Source organism: Ursus americanus, chromosome 8 (assembly GCF_024610735.1).
Source record: "Ursus americanus isolate L20-20 chromosome 8, mUrsAme1.1.p, whole genome shotgun sequence".
In the NCBI taxonomy this organism is placed as follows: domain Eukaryota; kingdom Metazoa; phylum Chordata; class Mammalia; order Carnivora; family Ursidae; genus Ursus; species Ursus americanus.
Genome location: NC_142134.1, coordinates 44,392,676 through 44,418,417, shown reverse-complemented (window position 1 = coordinate 44,418,417; position 25,742 = coordinate 44,392,676). Strand labels below are relative to the sequence as shown.

The 25,742-nt window shown below is 42.4% G+C and overlaps 1 protein-coding gene across 6 annotated transcripts in view; it reads left to right on the top strand.

The window, feature by feature from the left end:
* Positions 1-25,742, top strand: part of DCUN1D4 (defective in cullin neddylation 1 domain containing 4) — a 67,220-nt gene that overhangs the window by 6,446 nt on the left and 35,032 nt on the right. For 4 of the 6 annotated variants that reach the window (XM_045815830.2, XM_045815829.2, XM_045815831.2 and 1 more), the window contains exons 2-5: positions 13,652-13,722; positions 13,902-13,941; positions 22,177-22,291; positions 25,021-25,112. In XM_045815830.2, the coding sequence (XP_045671786.1) occupies positions 13,652-13,722; positions 13,902-13,941; positions 22,177-22,291; positions 25,021-25,112 (318 nt within the window). The other 2 variants (XM_045815834.2, XM_045815832.2) reach the window with 2 other exon arrangements.

Genomic DNA, 25,742 nt, shown 5'->3' with positions numbered 1-25,742 from the left:
AAGGCAGGAGTGCCTGGAGGCCATTTGGAGAGGATGAACAGTGGGGGGCAGCTGCTGGCTGTGGTCCCCAGGCCAGGCCAGTTCTGGCCGTGTCATGTGTTCTGCTGTGTGCCCTTAAGTTGTGTGACTTGGTTTTCTGGATTTCCTAGACATTCTGTGAATTATCCAATGGCCCTTTAAAAAAAGAAATCGCTATTCTGTTATATTAGTTCGTTGGTTTCAGATGCTCGAAACTAAGAATTCTGACAAATTCAACATCTGTACCTGTCACTGGTCAATACGTGGCAGAGGCCCTCGTGGAGAAGAGCAGTGATGTGCCCTTCCACCCTAACTGGACTCTGCTCAGGGTGCTAGAGTCCCGATCCGAGGTTACCCAGAGGACGGAAGCAGCACACCGTGTTGGTTGTGGCCGCTGCCTTTGCCAGTGTTCACGCAGGCTCTGAGCCACACATCGGCCACCCTGCTGGATCTCATTATACAGAGCTCTTCACTGCCTGTCTTCTATAATCACCTCTTTGTCCTTTAAAAGAAAAGAGGAAGAGAGGTGTGATACCAGGAGCTAATGCCTAACTTCTAGTGCGCCTTTTGGATCTAATTTGGGAGTATTAGCTCTGGAAATATTCTTTGTGCCTTTTTTGGGTAGAATATTTAGTTAAAATTCCTATCTGGTAGTCTTTATTGCTTTCAGTATTTATTATCATATACGTACTATAAAATTATACCTATTTTAAGTGTACAGCTTGATGAATTTTGATAAATATCTCTACTGGTATAACCACTACTAAAATTAAGCTATAGAACATTTTCATGACCCCCAAAAGTTCCCTTGTGCCCCCTTACAGTCTGTACTCCACCTCCTACCACAATTTTTGGCTTTTAACATATGTCACCTTAGGCTACCTCCATGTTAGTTGATGATTTGTCATTTTGCTGTTCGTAGGGATATTACAGTATAAAAAGGTGTGATAAATCTCTCCTCCTTTTTTTTCTGAACTATTAAGTCCGAAGAAAAACTATCAGTGCTGTATAAATTATAAATCTGGTGATGCTTTACCACATGGAACTGTCTAGAGTGAAATGACTTGTTCTTTTGAAGTTTTCCAGTGGATGGCTGTTCCGTACGGCCCAAAGACATAGGTATGGCCCAAAGACATAGAACGCTAGGATTTGCTCCATGGATATAATCATGTCTCTTAATTATTATCTGGGTCAGGTTGGGAGACAAGTAATAGTTCAGTGTGGGCCCTAGAGTCCAATTGGCTGTAGACCCAGATCCTTGCTCTGTTACGTATTAGCTGTGCGACCTTGGGTAAGTTACTCATCGGTTCCTCCGTGCACGCTTCAGAGTCCTCACGCATAAAGCATGCCTGCTGCACAGTATGGAGTTGTTCAGTCAACAGTGTTTATTGAGCATCTGCCATGTACCAGGCCCTGTTCTTCATCTCTCGTGAAGTTCTCCTTCTGGCACACGGGAGGGAACCTATAAGGTAAATCATATAGTATGTCGGATAGTTGTAAGTTCTGTAAGGAAGAATGAAGCAGGGGGTGGGGCACACGGGTGTGTGAGCAAGGCAGGGAGAGGAATGGAGGATGTTGTGGTTTTTAATAGCAGGGTCAGGTTTTAAGTTAAGACCTGAAGGGAGATGGGCATTCCAGGCAGTGGGAAGATGAATGCAGGGGCTCTGAGGGGGAGCAGGCCTGTAATAGGAATCGCTGAGAGGCTGGTATGCTTGGACTGGAGTGGGGAGCTGGGCAGAGAGAAAGAAATAAGAGGCAAGATCAGAGCGATCCCAAGGATTAAATGAGATAATACATACAGAGAGAAGTGCTTGGCTCTCTTCTGTTTTTGTTGCTAATGGTTGCTGTGTAATGACGCTGTTTTCATTAGGCTTTAAAAGGAGACCCTCGAGAGGAAGAGAGGTTATCAGAAAGAACCAAATGAGGCATTCCCTCACTTAGTCATTCACCAAACATTTGAGAGTTTCTTGTTGCCAGGCATTGCTGTAACACATGGGACTGGGTGTGGGGGGTTGGGTCCCTGTGTCTAAGGAGCTGCTTCCAGCGGCTTTAGTGGTGCAGGCAGAGAAGTAATGGACAGCTGGAGTATGGCACGATGGCAGCTAGGTTAGTTGGATGCCCAGAGTGCTTCGGAAACAAATTAAAATTAGACTTCATGGAAGGGTTAGCATTTATTGTGTGGGTTTCACTTTAAAAGTTTTCCGCTGTGAAAAAAAAGATTTGTGTGTGTCTGCGGGGGTGAGGTGGGAGAGTGCTCTCAGCAGAGGGGACTGCATGGGTGAAAGTACTGAGAACTGGGGCTGTAGAAAGGGAGTTTGGTGGGCTGGGGTGAAGGGGGTAAGATGGGGAGGGTGGGTAGGAGCCCTACGGCGAAGGGCTGAGAAGAGGGCCCAGGGAGAGTTTATGAGTAGGAAGGAAAGGAGAGGAGGAAAGCAAGAAGTAGAGAAGGTGGGGAGCAGGGAGTGAGGAGAAACAAGGGAGGGGTGGGGAGGGGCTGACACATGTTTGGTGATTATTATTGGGCTGTTCCAGCTGCTTTGCCTGTGTTAATGCATTCGATCCTCACAACAACCCTCTGAAGCAGGTTGTATCCTGTTACTACCCCATTTTACAGATGAGTAAGTTGAGGTGCGGAAAGGTTAACTGATCCTCTCAAGGTCACACAGCTTCTAAGTGGTGAATTGAGATTCTAACTTAGGCATTCTGACTCCAGGGTCTAGGTGCCCCACCACTGCCAGTGAAATAATACTCAACATTCTATTTTTGCCTTTGGTTTAATCCTTACGGTAGCCCTGCAGGTATATTGGAATTCCCTATTTTGTCTTTGGCCTATGAATGAGGATGGCAGAGCCAGCTCATCTGATCATCTCCATTTTGCTTTTGGTTCTTTAGTTCTTGGAATGGGCCTCAGTGACATCAGGATATAGGAGGAATTCCTTCTTTCCCATCCCTTCTGTGCCCTGGTTTCTGCCATCTTCCTCTCAATGACAGGCATTTAAAAGCTAATTCTAGCTGGGGAACTGATCGTGTTAAAGAAAAGTATTGCATACCTTTTCTTAACTCACTAATGACGCAGTCATTTTAGTCTTCTTAGATCTTAATTTTAAATGGACCAGTGTTAACTACTTCTTAAATACACTTTTTATATTCTTTGCAAATATAGGAGATACCTGCTGACATTGCAGAAAAGCTAGAAAACAGAAGACTTTTAGGGCGCCTGGGTGGCGCGATCAGTTAAGCGTCCGACTCCTGGTTTTGGCTCAGGTGGTGATCTCGGGGTCCTGAGATCTAAGCTTCGTTGAGCTGTGTGCTCAGTAGGAATCTGCTTATGATTCTCTTTCCCTCTCTCTCTGCCACTCTCCCCACTTGGTGCGTGCTGTCTCTCTCAAATAAATTAATTAATTTTAACCAAAAAAACCCCCCAAATCCCTTACCCTTTAATAGAGCTACTAACATGTTTTTGTGTAACATCTTTGAAATTATTTTCTTCTTTTTTTCTTCTTCTCTGTAGTTGAGATTAAGGCTTTTTTTTTTTTTTTTAAGATTTTATTTATTGATTTGACAGAGGGAGACAGCCAGCGAGAGAGGGAACACAGGCAGGGGGAGTGGGAGAGGAAGAAGCAGGCTCCCAGCGGAGGAGTCTGATGTGGGGCTTGATCCCAGGACTCTGGGATCACGCCCTGAGCCGAAGGCAGACGCTTAATGACTGCACCACCCAGGCACCTCTGAGATTAAGGCTTTTTTCCCTTTAATATCCCTTTCTACAAATGCCATTCCCAAAAATTAGACCACAGATTACTTGTTCTTAAACAGGAAGCTGAGGATAGTTGTATATTCAAGTCCAGGCAACTGGCTATTGATGTCATACTTTTAAAGACCCGTCACCTTGTCATCCCTTCTGCCTTGTCTTTACTTTTTGATCTTCCAGGTTCAGTGTGTCTTAGTCTCTTCTATGTTCTGATAATAACAGGGAATAAAACAATGAACCTCTGGGGGGGCCTACGCTGGGCCTGCCCTGCCAGGCGTTTGGCCTGCACCATCTCATTTAATCTCCACAGTAGCCTTGTGAAGGGGGGGCCCGTTAGTCCAGCTGTGCAGAGGAGGACAGTGGGTGACAGGCAGGGTCACTCAGCTACAATGTCACAGAGCTGAGACTCTCATTCAGGCCTTTCTGATGCCAGAGCCTCAGAACTCTTATAACATTAGTGAGATTAAAGGACGACTTTTACTCGGAACTGTCGAGTGCATCTGTGTTCTTCAGTGGGTGAGGCGGGGCAAGGGGAGTGAATCTAGGGCCCCTGGTACCTCGGCACACTTGGAGTGCCACCACACAGGGTGTCCTGAAGCGGCCGGCTCCTTTGAGGTGGCACCCGCAGGCACAGGCCGCGGCGTGGATGACGGTGCCGCGTGGCACGCCGCCTCTCCAGGCGGGGTGGCCGCTCCTCGCAGCCTCTTTTATGGGTCCTGTGAGAGTCGGAAGGATTACGGGTCCTGTGAGAGTCGGAAGGAAAAAGCCAGCAGCGGTCTGCTTGGACGGCTTTAATTTTGGATCCTGTGTTCAGTGAAAACGCTGAGTCACCTGCGATGACCTGCTGCCCACCCCTTATCAGTGTTCCCCTTGCCGGGCCTCCCCTTTTGGCTCTTGTGCCTTGGAAGTGGCAAATATTTATTGATGAGGAGAATGATGTTACTGTCTTCCCACTGCTGCTTTGTTTCTTTTCATTTTCACCTGGCTTTTCAGCTTTATAATCTTTTCCCTGGATCTTGATCTTTTTTTTCACGTGCTGATGGGGTTCCAGTGAATGAGTTCGATTCTGGTCCGTGGCGCACTGAGCTTGTCCATGAGTGGACTGGCTGCCAGCAGGCTGGGGCCTGAGTCGACAGTGGGGCTAGAACTCCCTTCTCTGGCTGCATATTAGAATCATCTGGACTACTGAAAAATCAATGACCCCACTCCCGTTTTTATTTAATTGATCTGGATGGGGGCCCTGGCCTTTTTTTTCAAGCTTCCCAGGGGATTCTCTGATGTGCAGCCACTGGATTAGTTTTAAGAGGCTTCATTAGCAGGGTTTGGTTTGGACCGTGGGGAAGAGGGCACTGGGCGGATAACAGACCATTCCTGCTCACTCTGTGGCATCCCAGCCAGCACCCAGGTAGTGCTTACCTCGTGCCAGGTACTATTCTAAGCCCATCACATCATTGACTTATTCAGTCCTCACAGTATCCCAATGAGGCAGGTGCTATTATCTATTTTATAAAGAAATTCCTACTTCTGGCAAAGAAGGGCATGTCGGGGCGCCTGGGTGGCGCAGTCGTTAAGCGTCTGCCTATGGCTCAGGGCGTGATCCCAGCGTTCTGGGTTCGAGCCCCGCATTGGGCTCCTTGGCTGGTAGCCTGCTTCTTCCTCTCCCACTCCCCCTGCTTGTGTTCCCTCTCTCGCTGGCTGTCTCTCTGTCAAATAAATAAATAAAATCTTAAAAAAAAAAAAAAGGCATGTCGTACGAAGCTGACCCACAAACCTAGCACACAAACTCAGAGTAATAAAATAAATTGAAAGCTGGTGGGGAGTGGAGGTGCTGCTTTTGATAGGGAGTCAGGAGGGACCTCTCTGATGAGGTGACATTTGAATAGATAGCCCAGTCAGCTGCTAGGCTTTGTGAACACCAGAAGTCATTGACGCAGAAGGCACATTAAATGCAAAGGCCCTGAGGTAGGAATTCACGTGAGTCTTCAAGAAGAGAGTGGCTGGAATGGAGTGAGCAAGGATAATGGAATGAGATGACTTAGGTCAGATCATGTAGGGCCTTGTAAGGACTTGTTGAAGGCTTGGGTTTTTTTTTTTTTTTTCTTCTTCTTCTTCTTTTCTTTTATGCTGCAGTAAGAAATCCAAAATCTTGTTGACTGAAATCGAACATTGTTACATGTACTTTGCAGGTTGGCAAGGGTCTCCTCTTGACATCATTGGCATCCTCACTCTGTCCGAAACCCAGAGGAAAGAGGGCTTCTGTTTCTAGAAGGAAGGAGACAAGGCAAACCTAAAGAATGCATTTTAGCTACCATATACCCTTGACTTTGAGAACAGAATTTTTTTCTTTTTCCCTATCACTGAGTAAAATTGACATCTCAGGAAGATGGGCCATGTAACCTGTAGCTTAGAGAGCCCCTAAGCATTCCATATTGAACCCCAGTTGGAGAGGCTGAGCTCTGCTCTGCTAGATCACGTTCTGGTTCTGTCTGAGAAACATTCAGGACGAATGCTGATTTTGTAACCTTTAATTTTTGTCTGATTTTGTTTCACTTTTTTGTCGGTAACACGGTCATTATTCTGCCCCTCCCCTCCCCAAGAGCCGTTACTGCTTTAGTTCATCATTTTCATTGTCATCAAGAAGCATTCATAATATAATAAAAAATCATTATTAAAAAAAAGAAGCATTTATTGAGTATCTGTGCACAGTGCTGCATTAAAAACCTTTATACCTGAGAGCATTGCTCACCAATGGGCCAACTAGAGTTTAGCTATAAATACTTTTAGGGGTGCCTGGGTGGCTCAGTCGGTTAGGTGTCTGACTCTTGATTTCAGCTCAGGTCATGATCTCAAGGTCTTGGGATGGAGCCCCATGTCAGGCTCTGCGCTCAGCATGGAGTCAACTTGTCCCTCTCCCTCTTTTCCTCCCCCTGCGAGCATGTGTGTGCTCTCTCTTTTTCTCTAAAATAAAGAAATAAAATCTTCAAAAAAAATAATAAAATACTTTTATTGGTCATTAGTGCTTAGAAGAAAGAAGTGTACTTGAAATCAAAATAACATTGGTGGTATCTTCTCTGCGCATCTCTTCCCTTTAAATAAAGGTGGTAGGTACACCTGGGTAGCTCAGTCAGTTGAGCATCTGACTCTTGCTTTTGCCTGAGGTCATGATCTCAGGGTCCTGGGTTTGAGGCCCCTGTGGAGTCGGCTTAAGTTTCTCTCTCCATTTCCCTCTTCCCCCCCTAAAATAAATAAATCTTAAAAAAAAAAAAAAGTTGATAGGTTGTTTTAGATTTGGCCAGTTTTAGTAACTTTTAAGAAAATGTTAGTCTTAAGTTTGTGTACTTGATTATTAATGACTTTGGGTGGGAAGGGGTATTGCTTTTTTCCTTTTATGGAGTATGAAGATAGATCCGTTTTTGCTCTGATTAGAAAAAAGCTCGAATGGAGGAATGGGCTTTGGATTGGGAATTAGAAGATATGAATCATTCCCAGCTTGGCCACAGCTAGCTGTGTGACCCTGCCTGAGCCAGTAAAGGGAGAACTGGACAAATGGACATGAAACATTGAACTCCTGTGTGTCGTCTCCTGAATGCAGTCATAGTGGGTTTTCCTTATAGTGCAATCACATTTTATACAGAGGCTAGTTCTGAGTCCATATGTAAGGTCAAAATCACCTGTATTAAAAATATCACTTGGCAATACTTTCAGAAGGCGGCCCACTGGAGGTTGTCTCCGATCAATCCAGCACAGCCGGTTCTTTCCTGCAGCACTGAGACAGATCTCTGGCTCTCCAGTGGAGCACCCGCTGAAGCAGCTGGCTTGCATTTAGGGACCATGTTGTATGGAAAATACATTTTTAAATACTAGACTCATCCAGTGTTGTGAGATGCACAAAATGTGATTGGCAGGTGGAAACAGACTGACCGAGCGGCTGTTGGATTTGTGTGCCTGTCTCCGGCTCATTCAGTAGAATGGAGGGCAGTTATGGGACAATTGAAATTTCTTTCCTTCTCTCTTCTTCCTTTCTTTTTTTTTTTTTTTTTGGCCAAGTGACTAAGGTTGAATTTGTGTGAGTTAAATGTGGATATTGTGCAGCCCCTGTACTCAGCATTGCTCGTCTCCACTGGTACCGCCCCTGTCCCACGTCAGGCCCTAATTCTTCCTCGCCTCAGTCACTTCCGGCGGTCTTTGTGAGAGGCCGTTCTGAAGCCAGGCCACCCACCGTCCGTGCCACACATTTGCTGCCGAGCGATCCTTCTAAAAAATTCCCGATTTAAACACTGCAGCACGCGGACTCGCGGCAGTCCTCCGCAACGTTCTCCACCAACATTCTGCTGTGGCAGAGGTTCAGTGACTTAAGTACCCCCAGGATCCCGGCAGCACAGCTGGGTGTGGTGAAGTCTCCTTGACGTATTGTGCCGTGCTCATGTGTGTGTGTTCGTATAACACTGTTTCAGGTGAGTTGCTGTTGAGTAGAATGGATGCTGCTTGGATGTGCCATGTCTGTCTGACTTGCATAGCCCCAGGTGGCCCAGTTGGAGATACGAGTCTGTAAGAGATTAAACCTAAACTGGTAAGCTGGGTTCACAGATTCTTCATGGTCTGACCTTGGCCTTCCTTATGAGTTTCCTCTTTTACCATGCTGCTTCTCACGTTTGAAGATCTAATGGTGTGGATGCACTTGAAATGCCCTGAACATACCAAAATTAAGATTTGGTGCCTCTGTATCTGCATTCATTCATTATTTATTGAGCACCTATTATGTGCCAGGTATTGTTTTAGGTACCAGGGATACAGTAGTGGACGAGACCAAGTCCTGACTTCCATGAAGCTTACACTTTCATGGGAGAAGATGACAAATCTGTGATTTAAAGAAAAGGAAAACATGGGAAGGTGATAAAGATCACAGAAGGGGTCCTATTTGTTGGTCTGGCGAGGTTGTGTAAGAAGGGGATGTTTAAATGGCAACCTGGTGAAATGTGAGAGCAAGCCATGTGATTATCAGAAGAGGGCTCAAGGCAAAGCACGTGTAAAGGCCCTGAGGTAGGAGTGTGCTTGGAATATTCACAGAACAGCAGGAAGCTCACTGTGGCTGAGGAGAATAAGCAAGAGGAGGAGGATGGGTAGGAGATGAGTTTGGAGAGATGGGTAGAGGCAGAGCATGCAGGGCCCTGAACCCAAGGTAAGGGATTTTCTTTTGCCTTGAATGCCTTCCCCTTCCATCTGTAACTTTTGGGTGAGGTTGGAATTAACTTTAATCTGCTCTACATGCTAGCTAGTTGCCCCTCTGTTTACTGAATGATTCTCTCTTCCTTGTTGATTTCGATATGCCATTGTATCATATATTAATTACATCTGTGTATTTACACAGAAGTACATGTTTATCAACGCTCTTCCATTGATTTGTCTTCTTGCACATCTACCATTCTGTTGTAATTATTGTACCTTTATACCAAGCATTGGCAAATTATGGCCCACGGGCCGCATTTGGCCTACTACTTAGATTTTATAAATAAAGTTTTATTGGAACACAGCTACCCTCATTTGTTCATGTATTGTTTATGGCTGCTTTGAGCTCTAATGGCACAGTAGTTGCAACAGAGATGGCATGGCCCACAGAGCTAAAAATGTTTACGATCTGGCCCTCTACAAAGAATTTACCAACCTCTGCTTTATACTGTGTATTGCTATCTGATAGGGCACGTTCTTCCTCATTCTTCTTTTTCAACAATTTCTTGGCAAGGCCAACATGTTTATTCTTTCAGATGAACTTTAGAATCAATCTGCCTGACTCCCTTCCTTTTCTCCACCTCTTTCGGGGTGGAGATCTGGGAGGCAGGAAGAATAGGAATTTGATTGCATTTAATTTGTAGTTTAGTGCAGAGGGGAAGTGATTACTTTACAATACTGAATCTTTCCATTCCAACGGTGTAAGATCTCTGATATCTCTACATTTATGTTTTTCAGTAAACTTCCATTGTTTTTTCATTCGTATGTTACATATTTGTTTATTCCTGTATGTGTTATTGCTTTTTTGTTGCTATTACAATTGAGATCATCTCCCAGTTGTATTTTACAAGTGACTATGGTATGAAGGACAGGATTTGATTTTTAAGAGTTTAAATTGTTTCTGACTTTGTTCTGGAAATAAACTCCTATTAGGACTGTTAATTTTTAAATTCGATTCTTATGGTTGATGGTCATTGTCTGAACTTACACGATTGTTTCATTCCTAATGTTTAGGCCTGTTTATATTGCAGAACGCTATACCTAGGGTAGTTTGGGGACATGGACTTTGACCTCCCCTCCTTGTCATTCATTTTTTTCTTTTATCCTATGTAGGTCGCAGCAAACAGTAATTACAAAACCACAAACAAACCCCAGGAAGCTTTATGCCCAGTCAAGGTTTGTTGATTGTTTTAAGGATACCCAGAAGATAATTGAGGCACGCTGTTTATTAAGCAGGCTATGCCTTTTTGCAGAGCCAGTTTTTGCTCTTAATACAGGACCATAGGGTTTGCATGTCACACAGGAGAGTGAAACCCAGTCAGTGCTTCACTATGGAGAGTCATTTGATCACGGAATAAAGGTGACTTAACCTAGCATTTATCCTTTGAAATTGAAATATGAGCAGAAGGAAATTTTTATGAACCAGTCAGTGCTTTCCTAGATACGTTCTCTGTAAAACATTTGATCTTTACCCTTAACATCTATTCCTTAAGGATGTGAAATCTGTTTTAGATTTCAAGGTCTCTTACTTGCCCTGAGCACTAAACAGATGAACCATAAATTCAATATGTGTTAACCTTTGTGGATTTGTCTCTTAATGCCATTTTTGTCTTTTTTTCTCTGAATTTATGTCTCCTCCTTAGCTTCTTCTTACCTTGGTGAAGCTAAAGAGAAATTATTTGTTGCTGGTTTCTTTCTCCTTTTCTTTTTCCTTTTGGTGAGGCAGTGATGAGATGGCGATAACTGGGTGTGGAAATGGAGAATTCTTGACTGTATTGTGTGATTTGCGAAATAAACCTTATTATCCGCGTTGTCTGTGAAGTGACAGTTCATATGTAGAGCCTGGTCTTAAATGCTCTCGTCTTTTTTTCCCACTGTGCTGAGGTTATCTTTGACCGCCATCGTGAACATCAGTTGGTGTATGAATATAGAAATGCCCTCATCGGCTGTGAAGACGTACCAGGCCACAGGCCTCGATCACAGAAGGGGCCCCAACTTTGGAGTTTTTGTTTTGGGTCTTGACTTGAACCTATGGAAATTAGAGACCATTTTAGATAGCAGTGTGATATCGAAAATGGTATAAGTGAATGTAGTGATAATTGGTCTCTTTTATTAGACACTTAATATGGCCAGGCATTATAATGGATCTCTGCCACTTCTAGGCATTGTAATCTCATTTTATAGATGAGAACATTGAGATTTAGGTTAAATAACTGGTCGGCCTGAGATTCAAATCAGCTTTCAGTCTCCCTAGAGAGGTTGTAAATTGAAGTAGTATTTCGGCTATGATTTTTGTACAGAACTCTGTGTGTGTGTGTGTGTGTGTATGTATAGGAGGATTTAGAAATTTTAATTCATTAAGATTCTTTTTTTTAAAGGGGAGGCAGAGGGAGAGGGTGAGAGAGAATCTTAAGCAGGCTTCACACGAAGCCAGATGCCAGGCTTCATCTCATAACCCTGAGACCATGAACTGAGCTGAAATCAAGAGTCAGAGGCTTAACCAACTGAACCATCGGGGCATCCCTCATTTGGATTCTTTTATGTGAGTTTTGACAGTTGAATTAACATCAGAGTACTGAAAAAGTGTAGCGTGGTGGGGGCATCTGGAAACCTCGGTGCTTGAAGGATCTTTGGCAAGCCCTTTTTTTGTCGTCGTCCCCCCCGCCCCCATGTGGCCTCAGTGAAGAGAGAATCTAGACCCTTAAATTTTTCAGTTTTTGTTTTTGGGGGGGGGGAGGACAGGAGTTTATTTCAGGATTTAATTTAGAGATGATGCTAGAATGTATCATTTGTCTTCTGATTTTTGAAATTGAGAGAGTACGAAAAGGGAAGGTTATGGTGTGGTGGTAAATGTGGGTCACAGGGACTGCGTGTGTTCCGGCTCCCCAAAGCCTCTTGTGGATCAGGGGAGGAGTGTTGCTCCTAGCTTTAGAGAGCCCATCAATGTTTATTAAATATAAATGTAAATAAATAAATGCACACATATATGTTCACATACTCCAAATGCTTTCTTGAACCTTTTCTGTGCAACTGAGCTAATGAAGATGGAAAATCAGGATTCTGGGCCACATTATGTCACCATTTACCTTAAGTATGGCTAAACCATTCAGATGCTAAACAATTAACACTTGTCTGTAGTCAAACCCATTTAGAGTCTGAGGCCCTGCTCTGGTTGTCTCTCAGCCAAAAAATCTGGTTAGTTGGGGAGTTCTCAATGGCTGTGAGCAGAGCGTCTGACCATGGCTGCCACCAGGTGGGACGGAACAGTACGTGTGTGTGTGTGTGTGTGTGTGTGTGTGTGTGTGTGTGTCCACGCGCAAGTGTGGCCTGCTGCTCCTAACAGTGACGTGTGAGTGCCAGAGGCTCTGCTGCCTGCCAGCCCCTCTGCGCTACAGGCCAGCAAAGGACTGGATTCCTGGCACAATTTCGAAGAGAAAGTAAAGCTTTCTAAATACTGGCAGGGAAGTCAGCTTGCTTTCCAGACTCGGAGCAGCAGCCCAGAGCCCAGCCCAGCACAGACAACTTGTATTGTAGTGTCTGCTCTTTGGTCTAATCTTTGCACCCAATACATGTCCTAAAGAAACTATTCCAGTGAAAGGCGATTTTTTCCCTTTTATATCAGAATGGCCTAACTTGGGGAGTTACAGTATCTTTTCAATGTTACTTCCAGACTAACCTTTATGATGGTAAAGGAACTAGTGTAAATCTTGATATTTTATGAAAATACTTCTTTGTTGTTTATTCAAATATAAAATTATGTGTACAGTTTTAACTTATATTTATGTAGCCTAACATGTATGCAAGCCATAAGAAACATTTAAAAGTAGAGATTCAGAAGCCTATCAGTTGAAAGTTTTATGTTGTGCGGGATTCTAAGATATATGTATGGTTTTAACACGTGATCCTGAAATTATAAGAGATGATGGGAGATAACGTTCTTTGATTTGGACAGGTTTATGAGCATGATTTCTGCTTCCGCGTTCCTGGGTTTGTGGCATTTTTTAATATCGCAGTGCCAGTAACTATAGGCTCCATCACCGGGCTCTGGGCTTAGCTTGCAGTGTAGTTCTTTGATTTGTCTGTGTTGCTTGAGGGGAGGGGAGGGACTTAGGTTCCATTTTTGCGCTCTCTCGTATAAGAGCCAACAAAATAAATATATTACAAGAAATGCCAAATGGTTGAGATGCCTTTCTATTCTTTTCTTGCCAGGAGCTTGATTTGATACTGTATTAGTAATTCTGGGGAAGAGAAAGGGAAAAGGAAAGAGAAAGTGAACATGTTCCTTTTGAGATCTTTCTTCTATTTGTGTGACTTGTGTAATTTGCTAACATTATTGACATTTTTCTCTTACGTTCAGGTTCATGGCTGGTAGGATTTTACAACTACTGAAGGATTTTTGTTTTATCTTCCAGTTCACATGAAAATTTCATGAACTTAAACATTTGATTGGGAATTTAACTTTATTGCCAGACTTTATTTCTAAGAGATAGGTCAGTAGTTGCATGTTGTATTTTATTTAATAAGTATCAAATTAATGGAGAATACTACTCAATGGTATCAGACCATTTGTTTTTCTTCACTTCTGAGTTTTCCTCTTTTACACTGTTTTGGCAGCCTGGGAAATAAATGACACTGAATTTTCTTCTTTTTCTTTTAAAGACTTCCAGCTGAACTCTCATCTCTCAACACTGGCAAATATTCATAAGATCTACCACACCCTTAATAAGCTAGTAAGTCCACCTTTTAAAGACAAAACTACTAGCTCTTTAAAGTAGTTGTTTTAGGTGTATTTGGTAAAAATTCAGATTACAGATATTAAGATATCAGCTGTTTATGAAAATGTTTATGAATTTTAAAACTTGCTGTATAGTGTGTGATTTCTTGGTAATAATGAACATATTTCTTGCAGAATCTAACAGAAGACGTTGGCCAAGACGATCACCCAACAGGTATCTGTAAATGCTTGTACTGCTTAATTTTAAATAAGCTTTGTAATATAAAGTTATGAAGCAGAAATACTAGCTGAGAATGATCTGTGTTGTAATACACTAACAAGTTGTTACTTGGTTGAGGGTGTTTTCAGGGTGTATGAAGGAAGCCATGTTGTAGCTCCTTCCCAGCAGTCTATCTCCGTTGTGGGGCTCTGGTTTTTGTCATAGTATTTCAGTCCCTTTCAAGGGGCTGGGAATCCTCCCTAGTGGTTTCACAGCACTGTTTCTTTACTAAAGTATTTTAGTTTATACTAAAAACTTACTACAGTAATGCAGTTTGAAAGGTATTCCACAAATGCTTATTGAATTGAGATGAAAAATAATTTGATAGATGGGTAGGGTGTTGGGTGTATGTGTTGTATAGGTCTTGAGGATTTATGAATTGGAAAATTGAACCGATTATTATAAACAGTTCTCCAGTCCTGTAGTTCTTAAACTTTAGCTAGCTTGTAATCCTCAAGGGAGGGCTTGTTAAAACAGATGCTAGGCTCCACCCCCAGAGTTTCTGATTCTGTGGACTTGGGCCGGGCTGCAGAGTTTGCGTTTCTGATGGGCTCCCAGATGATGCTGATGCAGCTGGTCGGGAGACCACACTTGGAGAACCACTTCTCTAAACTGTTGATAACCCTAAAGTGCAGAAACCTGTATTTGATCTGTGGTTACTACATCTCCCAGCAAAACTTATTAAAATGTATTTTAAACTTTTGAAAAATTACCACAGTAATACGGGAATACATGCTTGTTGGTGAATTTTGAGTAGCACAGAAGTGAATGGAGTAAAAAGCGACAGTCCTCCTCCTCGTCTCCCAATCCGGCCTTGCCCCAGCATGCTGTTTAATGTTTGTTCTTTCAGACGTTTTTATGCATGCATACACTTTTATAGTACTTTTAAAAATTTAGCATCTGTAAGATCATAATGTACATATGTGCACATCATCTTTCTTTTTTCCATTTAATGGTATATCTGGGAGGTTTGTGGATTTAGAGCTTTCCCAGATTGGTTCAGAATCAGTTGAAAATTAGACACAAAATGAAGATTGAAGTCACAGTTTTGTTGGCAAACACAGCTTCGATGTATAGCAAGAATGCAGAGGCTTTTCTGTATTTCACCTGAATTAGATAGCCCGACACCCAGTCACCACCACAACTAGATAAGCACAGGCCAGCATCCCTGCTGTCCTCCTCCAACCCACCCGTTATGAACTTCTGCTGGCAGGCCAACCTGAAAGGGGGTTCAGATGGGGCTGGCCCCTTCTGCTCAGCCCTTTCTCCTGGACCACTAATTAGATCGGACTCCTTCTTCTGGGGCAAGGAGTGAGAGAAGTGCGGGGAGAGGGGGCAGAGTCTGTGCCAGGAGTGTCCTAGAAGGCCAGGCCACAGAGGCTCCCTTCACCTCATCTTCCTGTGTCAGTAAAGCAACTCAAGGGCAATCAAAAGTAATTTGCTTAATACAATGTGTGCACATGGTTTTGAAAGAAATGTCAAAAAGGTATAAAATAAAAAATGGAAGTTTCTGTTCCATTTTATTACCCCCAGCTTTCATCCCCCACTAGTACTCCACATTTGACTCTGCAGAGGTAACTCTTACAGTCTTATGTTTGTTTCCCTAATGGTGATGATATTTCCCCCACAAACAGTATATATTTGTATGTGCCTCTTGTGTTTGTCACTCAGTATATCTCGATCTTCTTATAGTAGCACATTTATAAAGCATGTGCTTTATATTTTAATGTCTCTGCATTTTTAAAGTTCATGGATATATCGTAATATGTTTCTGCAGCCTCTTATTGATACACGTTTAAGTCTGTGTGACTCGGCTGCTACCAATAATGCTGAAATAAAATTTTCAGGGCCAGTTTTAATAGTTCAGAAGTAAAGCACATTTCTCTCCAATTCTGAATCAATATGTTGGTGGGCTCTGAGGATTTTTTAAAACTTAAGAGTTTGCACAATTTTGATTTAAAACTGAATTTTGTGTTGGTACAGCCTTGAGGTTGTCTCTTCTTTAGCTGAGGTAATAAAACCTCTAAGTTCTGGATCTTGTACATTATGTAGTTAACTCTGAACTTTAGATTTAAATGAATATTGTTACTATAGTAATTTTATGTCTAAATATTTAACCTGAATGTGGCAATTTAATAACTGGAAGCTATAATTAAGAAAATGAAAGTGGAAAAATGTATTTGGCCTCATGCCTCCTCTCTCACCCTTGGGGACAGTGGCTGTGTGTGATGTTTGGTATGTAACATGCTGGTGCAAGGCCTGGTACCTCGTACGTGCCCGTCAGTGTCAATTAGCATTAGCGATTTCTTAGAATAGTCCATTTCATTAACATTTCCCCATTTGGTTATAGCATCACTCGTGATTACCATACCTGACAGAGTATGCTTTAAAAATTAAACAACATAAAATCTGTTATGTTTGGAAATCCGAGAGAACGTTAATCACCATAATGCTGCTTCGAATCTTTTGGCCCAACAGTAGTCTCGGCAATATCTGTAAGAAACTGTATATGGAAGAGCCAAACCTAAGCGCTAGAGAGGCTGCTATCTTCCTGCTCTGTCCCTTCTAACACTTTTCTTTGGTGCTTTCAGTCTTCCTCCCACCAAAAAAAAGAAAAACAGGGAGAGACAGAGATAGTTAATCGTAGACAAGTAGCCCCAAATCCAAATTATAGGGAATGAATAAAAAAAGCCAAATGGAGAGGACAGAAAACAATGAGTAAGGAAAAACATGATAGATGTCAGAAGTCAGTATTTAGAGAGAAAGGAACGGAATTTTTTTTTTTTTGTCTTAAATAGTAGGATAAAAATTTCACATTTAGACACTAATAGTTTCACTCAACCAAGCAAGTAGTTCAATGATCTGTTCCAGGAAATGAAAGAAAACGTTAGGTACTGGAAAGGTGTTTTGAAATGTGATTTATTTATCAACCGAAATCACTGTGTCTTTGTGACATTGTTCAGTGAATAGTGAGGTGAAACAGCCATATAAAAAGTACTGAAGTGGCGGAATGAACCGTGTAAAATGTTATTAAGTGAAACAAGGTTATAATACAACAAACTCAACAAAACGAATAATTAGACAGTGAGATTTTTGTATTAGAACATGCATTTACACCAAGTTAGGAAAAGTCAGACAGATTCTCTAATTTTATGGACCTCTTGAGGCCCCAAAACAAGAAGATTAAAAAAGAAAAGGCAGTGGAGCACCTACTTAGATGCTGTTTATTAAGAATAACAGGTTTAGGGGCGCCTGGGTGGCTCAGTCATTAAGCGTCTGCCTTCGGCTCAGGGCGTGATCCCGGCGTTATGGGATCGAGCCCCACATCAGGCTCCTCTGCTGTGAGCCTGCTTCTTCCTCTCCCACTCCCCCTGCTTGTGTTCCCTCTCTCACTGGCTGTCTCTATCTCTGTCGAATAAATAAATAAAATCTTTAAAAAAAAAAGGAAAAAGAAATATTGAGACTGAACACCAGAACATCAAGATAATATTAAGATCAGGATAATATTAAGGAGTGTGAGTTATAGTTTGGGATTGCTTGTTGAGATTCTTCTCCTCCTCTACCTCTTTCTTTAGTATTATGATCCAAAGGCTCTTCTTCTTTCATAATATATCTGCCAAATATTTCTCATGATGTAAGATGGATCTTTAAAATCTTTTTCATCACTGCTTTTTCTTGGGTGATTGGCAAAGAATGAAAACTTGCAGCTCTGATCATTTCAAATGAATTTTGGGGTTTCTTAAAGTTCATCTATTGGAAGTTTTTCTTTGTTATGTATTTATTGATCTGGGGATTTTAGGGGCTTAGCTTTATCGGCCATTTTTCTCATCTATCGAATTGGGATGGTAATAGTACCTCTCAGATTTTTGAGGATAACTTTGAAAGTGCTTCAGAATTATTCTTTAAGGGGCGCCTGGGTGGCACAGCGGTTAATCGTCTGCCTTCAGCTCAGGGCGTGATCCCGGCATTCCGGGATCAAGTCCCACATCAGGCTCTTCCCCTATGAGCCTGCTTCTTCCTCTCCCACTCCCCCTGCTTGTGTTCCCTCTCTCGCTGGCTGTCTCTCTCTGTCGAATAAATAAATAAAATCTTAAAAAAAAAAAAAAAAAGAATTATTCTTTAAAATGTCAGCCTTGATATTTTGCCTCCATCTGTAATGCCAGATGGATTGTACTTACCTGGATACTTGTAGGGGGTTAAAACAGTCCATTCTTTGAAGTAGACAACATTTCATAACATTTTCGTAAGTGGTTTTTTTTTTTAGTTTAAAGATAAAGTTAGTTGAAGTAGGTTAAGTGATATAAATTCTGAGTCAGTAAAGCCTAAATTTAATGATACAAATAAATACAAATTTGTATAATTTTCATTTAAATGAATATAATTTTTATTATAAAAAGACATTACAGAGTTATTTTAAGAAGCAAACATTCTCAAATATGTTTCTTTAAAAAAATCCTACTTGCTAGGAGACTTAAAGTTGAGTGCTTATTTTACTGACAAACAGAAAAAAAAAATCTATTCATTGGTGTTTTAAATATCTGGAAAGGTACTGAGGAAATGTACTGACTCTTTAAGTAGAATTTGATTTACACATGTTTTAGGAACACATTTATTTCACAAATATTTATCAGGAGTCTACTGTAGGATTCTCAGTAACGTATGTATCTTGTTATTATTGTACCAAGATACTGTATTAGCTGCTGTGTGTGCACAGGTGAACCAAATGGGGCCCTGCAAACCCACGGGTGCTTCTGTACGTGCACTTAAAAACCCTAGCTGTTGCTTTTGCTCGGGTAGAATCCCTGGAGCTCTGTTGGGGGGAAGGGAAGCAGGTTTGGGGCACGTAAGCCTTGAGTTGTGTGCTGTGTATTTTGTTGATGTGGTTTGTGTTAGTTTGTGAAACTTTTCACAGAAAACATTCATCAATAAGGAAGAAAATAAGAGAAAGTTGAAAAAGTTAACTTACAATGTTTGTATGTTTACCAAAAATTATACTCTTGATAAGTAGGACTCCGTGAAAGCCAGACGTTATACCAGTTTGTCCATGAGGAAGCAGATAGGAGGTATGATATTGGTGGATATTATTTTTAGTAGTGTGCTGACTATCCAGTGCTCCTCATGGGCTGAGGAGATATAGTGCATTTTCCTCCATGTTCTGAAGACACTGGTGTAAGGGAGAGGTTATTGCCATATGAGTGCTCAGAACCAAGCTATGACCAGTACTGGAGGAAATGACTTTTTTTTTTTTTCTTTTTTAAGAGAGGGAGAGTACGCGGGGTGGGAGGGGCAGGGGGAGAGGGAGGGAGAGAAAGAATCAGCGCAGAGCCTGATGCGGAGCTCAATCTCAAGACCCTAAGGTCATGCCCTGACCTGAAATCAAGAGTCTGATGCTTAACTGACTGTGTCACCCAGGCGCCCAGAAATGAAGCTCTTTTCTTTATACAGAGACATCCAAGGAGGGGAAAGTGAACTTTGAGGTTTAAGACAGACCACTCTCCTATCTTTAAAAAAAAAAAAAAGACCACTCTTCCTTCCTTCCTTCCTTTTTTAAAATTACAGTCGACATACAATGTTGTATTCGTTTCATATTGATATGACAATTCTATACATTATACGGTGCTCACCAGGCTAAGTGTAGTTACCATCTCTCTCCATACAAAGTTATTACAGTATCATCGACTGTATTCCCTATGCTGTGCTTTGCATCCCTGTGACTCATTTATAAGTGGACGTTTGTGCCTCTTAATCCCGTTCACCTATTTAGCCCACCTCCCCTCTGGCAGCCACCGACTTTGTCTTTGTATTTATGAGTCTGTTTCTGTTTGGGTTTTTATTTGTTTTGTTTTTTAGATTCTACATATGTAAGTGAAATCATATTTTGTCTTTTTCTGACTTATTTCACTTAGTATAATGATCTCTAGGTCATCCATGTTGTTGGAAATGGCTAGACTTCATTATTTTGTATGGCTGAATAACATTCCATTGCGTATATACACCATATCTTCTTTATCCACTCATCTAGTGCTGGACTCTTACGTTGTTTCCATATCTGAGCTGTTGTAAATAATGCTGCAGCAAACACTGGAGTCCATATATTCTTTTCAAATTAATGTTTTTGTTTCCCTTGGGTAAAGACCCAGCAGTGGAATTGCTGGATCATAGGGTAGCTCTATTTTCAGTTTTTTGAGGGACCTCCATACTGTTTTCTGGAGTCGTTGCACCAGCTTGCGTTCCCACCAACAGTGCATGAGGGTTCCCTTTGCCCCATATCCTCGCCAACACTTGCTATTTCTTGGACACATCGTTATTTCTGAGCAGTGTGGCAGGCTTTCCAGCTAGGCAGGACATCCTTTTATATTCTGCAGACCACCCCCACCCCTGCTCTGGGCCTTCATTGCTCAGTCTGGTGGGTGCCTTCGCTCCTTCCCTGAGCTGACCCCAGGGTGCACTTGACCACACCTCTATACACCCTCTCCTCCTTTGGCTTGTAGGACATGATAGTGTCCTAAGTTTTCTCCCTGCCATGGTCTTTCTCAGCCCCTCACACATCCACGCTCACCGGGGCTCTGTCCTGAGTCTCTGCTTCTCAGTCCCCGCCGGGACAGCCTCAGAGAGGCGACGGTAAGTAGTGGCTGAGCGCCGGGGCTTTGCTGCCGAGCTGCTTGGCTTCTGTCATCCACCGCACCTACTGCTTTCTGGCCATGGCTTCATCTCTCTTCCATTTCTTCGTTTGTGGAAATGGGGGTGCTAGCAGCACCTACCCCACTGGGGCCTGCGAGGGCTCCGGAGCACTGAGGTCCAGCCTGGGCACTGCCTGCGTCCCTCTGTTCCTGCAGTTAGACTGTCTTTCTATTTATACCCCCAACATCTATCTCCACAGAGTGCTTGGCACCGAAACACTTACCGACTGGGTGTGTTTCTTCATAAAAATCCTGAGAGGGAGGTATCACAGTTCCTACTCCTTAAATGAGGAACCAGAATGGGTCAGTGATTGACCAGGCCACGTAGGTAGGGGGAGAGCTAAAACTTACTGAATGCACATCATTCAGACACCAGCACCCACCCGTAAGCTCTCTCTGTCCTCTGCCTCAGTGAGAGCCCAGGGCCTTCTATCAAGGGACTGGTGGAAGGAGGAGAGACATGGGGGTCCAGAATTCACCCCTAAACACTTTTGGGACCTTGGAAAATCACTCGAAAGCCCAAGCTTTGGTTTTTCCCATCTGTCAAGCAGAGATAATTATCTCTGCCCTGCCTGACATTTGGGGTTATTGAGGGACCCAAATGGTGTGTCTGATAGCGCCTGTGCCAGGATGGACACATTTTAATTATAATTGTTTTGTAATTCATAATGGTTTTAGACCATCTGAAGCAAGACTGTCTGGGTTTGAATTCCAGTTTTGCCACTAAACCTAACCTCTCCCTGCCCCCATTATTTCATCAGCATAGGCAGTAATGATGATTCTCTTTTCATAAGCCTGGTAGGAGGTTTAACAAGTGAAGACATCGTGTAAGTGTTAAGAGCAGGGCCTGGCTCACAGTACGGTCCCTGTACATATCCCACGTTGGGATTGTCTGATACTACCTTTTAATATCTTTCACCAAATGAAAGTTTGTTTCTGAAAATCCTGACCGAAAGTGGCAGAAACAAACTAAAAATTATCGTGGAAATTTTGCTCAAGATCCTGTCAGGCCTCTGTCCAAAAAATCTAAGTCCTGTTTTTCTAAGATCAGATATCCCTTGAAGCTTGAATATTGGGACTGATGTGCTCGTTTGTATCTTAGATTCAAGGTTACTGGTTGATCTGGCCTTGCCCAATGAAATACACAAATGAGATAGCAGTGCAGTTCCTTTTGAAGGAACATTGACATATAAAAGAGACTGAAAGCTTTGATGATTTACATTAGTGCTTTTGGAGAGTAAATGGAAATGGGGGTAACTTCCGTTTCTAATGTGGTTTGGGGGGAGGGCAGTACTAACTCACTTGTGTCATTGCAAGGTTTATTTCTTGACTATAACATTTTCCCAAGGGGGAACTAAAAACCCTTTTTCCACCTTAAAACATTTACAGATAACATCTAAATCCTTTACAATACAAGCCACGAACGTTCTTAATTTGGCGGGTGGCATTCTCTGGGAATGTTAGGATGTGGCTAAACTTGCTGTTTTGCCCTGTGACTCTGTGTCCCTAGGAAGCCTGCGGTCTTGCAGCTCTTCGGACTGCTTTAGTAAAGTGATGCCGCCAAGGAAAAAGAGAAGACCCGCGTCTGGAGATGACTTATCCGCCAAGAAAAGTAGACACGATGGGTATGTTGCAGAGACAGTAGCTCAGACTCGATGACGTGTATCAAAGAGGCACACTTTCAAAGTGTAATTATCTTGTCATATTTATTTTACATGTGGGTTTATAAAACAAAACCAAATTAGGTAAGTTGAGTTCTTAGAAATTGAAGTTTTATCTTAGCCCGTTGATCCACCAAAACTGGTGTAGAGTTTCTTTCTTTCCTTTGAAGGGCTTGCCATCTGTGCCCATTGAGGACCTCAGGATTGGTATGTATTTGTTCTCTAAGAGGGTCTCGCTCACCAAACACCACCACAGGAATCCGTAATTGCTTTCACAAGGGACCTGGGCCGCGTGGTTGGGGAGCGCCGCAGGGCCCGGTCCCCCTGAGCCTGCTCAGAGCGGTAGCCGAGCAGAGGTGGAGTCTCAGAAGAGTGAGAATTTGCTAGAAACCGTGAAAAATAAGACTGTGCAAACCACTTCCGTTTCAGACAAGTGAACTGTTTAATTTGGTAACTCTAAAAGTTGTTAGACTTGTGTATTTAAGCATCTTTAGTTCTTTCACCTTGATTTTCATGAGTCACTTTTTCTTTGCTCCTTTTGTTTTTTAACATCATAATTTCAATCTTTTCTGCCTTTTTTCCATTTTCCTCCCTTCTGGCTCTGTAGGTTACTTCACTCATGGGCCTTGAATATTCACATCTGTACGTCAAGGGGACTAGATGAGATTTTTCTGGTTTTGTCTCGCCATGGTACTTGATGTGCTCCACCTCGGTTGGAAGGATGGAGAGATGGACTCTGCAAATGTGAAAATGATAGCACTCTTCCTATCCCAGATGCGTAGAAAATGTGAGCTCTAGGAAGAGAGCAGGGACTGGGAAGACAATCACCAGCAGTGTTTAGACCGGTGATGTCCCACTTTGGGAAGTGAGGTCACTTGATACTACTTTGGTGGTGTCGATGTTCCTGTCGTGGAACTGTTAAGTGCTGGTAATCACCTAGCCGTTGGTGACTGCCTATGTAGCACTTGTGATTTCTCACCACAGTCTGGGATAACTCCGTGTGAGGAAGCTGGTGTAAAAACTGGTAGCTGCGTTGCAGGAGGGTGTGAGGTACTCTTACCGGTAGTGTCTCACTGGCCAGGGAATAAGGGTCTGTAGCTTTAGCTGAGTTTCATTCTTGGTCTTTCTTAAAAACAACTTTATTTACATACCACAGCGTTCATCCACGTTAAGCGTACAATTCAGTGATTTCTACTAGGTAGTTAAGAGGTACGCGACCGTCATTACAAACCAGTTTTAGAAGATCTCCACCACCCCAATGAGATGCCGATGCCCATTCACAGTCCCCCCCCCCCCCAGGTCCTACAGCCCCCCTTCCAGCTTCTGTCTACAGATTGGCCTTTTCTGGGCATTTCATGTGAGTGGGCTTTTGTGGCACACTCCTTTCACTTAGCAGGGCGGTTTTGAGGTTCATCCGTGTAATAACGTGTATCAGTATTTGTCTTTTATTTACTGAATGGTGTTCAGTTGTCCTTTTTTATGTAGAGTACTTTGAGGCATTACAGAGTCCTATGTAGGTCTCCATGTTGTTGACCAGTGACAGACTGTGAGCTGAAAATGTCTCGGCCCAGGATTGGAAACTGTGTATTTGAACCCTCAGCTACCATGGAAGAAATACACAACTGGTGGTTTGCAGTTTCACTATCTTAATACCCTCTAGCCGTGGTGGGTATTAAAACCCAGAATCTCTAATCAGGGGTATATACAGATATTCTGGTGAATGTCTAGGTTGTGAATAAATACTTATTAAAAGTAATTATGTGTGATCTCTGTAATATAGAATATATAAATTGAAACTATATTCACAAGTGTTTATGTATACATACATGTATACACACACCTATTTAGACAATTTACATATAAATGAGCGAAAGAAAAAGCATATACTCATAATTTTTCTATTGAAATGAGTATTTTAAAGATCCTGCCTTCTCTCCCCTCCCCAGATAGAGAACATCTTGGTTCTTAGCCCCCTGGTCATCATAAAATAGAGAATTCCTGCCCAAAATCGCATTGTTGCAGGAGGAGGCTGCCGTGCTTCCTGACTGGGCTCTGCAGTGTATGCTCAGTGTTTCCACACACGTGGGGCATGACAGGAGAGGGGCAGAAGCCAGGCTCCTGTGAGAGGGGCAGAAGCCAGGCTCCTGTACTTCTCTCTCCTGAGGTTTTTTTCCTGGAGGCTTGGACATAATTTGATGTTTCTTTTTATTTGCTTAATGTTCCCTTGATGTGTCCGACACTGACAGGTTCTTCCTTAGACTGTGTTCTGTGCCCACCCTGACTTGTAAGACATGAAAGTCAGGAGAATTTAATGCAGAGACGGAGTGAGTTCTAGGGTCATCGCTGGAAGGAACCACCTTAGCCGTTTCTGGCTGCGTCTCACTATATCATTCTGTAGTTCGTTCTGGCTAGTGAGGTAGAGGGGGGTAAATTAAATCAGTCTTTACTGATTACTTGTTAATTAGAACAAAACCTGTATCAAGTATTTACCATTTAATTCTGTTTTGGGTCTGACTGTGTTTAAAACTGTAGTTAGAAAAGCTGACATTCCAAATGCAGGATGTTTAAAGTATACTGGAAATACTGATTGAATAGATGTCTGGTTTGGGTAAAAAAAAAAAAAAAAAACTATCTGGTACTTAAAAGAAACAATGCATCTTTAAATAATTTCAGACTCCTTTCTCAATTTCTAGCATGTATAGGAAATATGATTCAACCAGAATAAAGACTGAAGAAGAAGCCTTTTCAAGTAAGAGATGCTTAGAGTGGTTCTACGAATATGCAGGTAGGTCCTTATTTAGATGCTCTGAGACTGACCCTCATGAAAATAAGGACTACCTTAGGGAAGATTAAAGAATGAAAAATGTGTACTTTTCTAGTGTGGTTTGTGTGCCGTCTCTTCCTGTTCGAGGGAGGGAACATAGTCGAAACAAATCACCAAATGTCCTATTTATAGCCAGCAGCTAAGCCAAAGAATTCAGAACACTGGAAGGGAACTGAAAAGATGAATGCACTTGGGAGAAATACTCAGGATTGCTAGGAAACCTATTTAGAATGCTGGTAGTGGGTGACTCTTTGGTTTGGACATCGAAGTTAAAATAAGCTTTGCAGCTTTGAACCTTATGTGCAATGGAATTTCTTATATTAAGTGTGTATTTTGAAAGATCATTTGGTAGAAAATGTTTGGTTTTATCATTTAAAATGGCTTAAATTCAGTCGTATTTTTGCAGCTTACAATAACTGGTTAGATAATATCAGACTGAAATCCAGGGCTGTTTGTCACTGTGGCTGTTTGCAGTGTAAAAAGAAAAGGATTATTTCCAGACAAGTTTGAGCTGAAGGCTTTTCTACCCTTCCTCTTGGCTGTGTTTCTGGCCCTCTCATAGCCTGTACATTTGACGATTTCAGCCCCTTT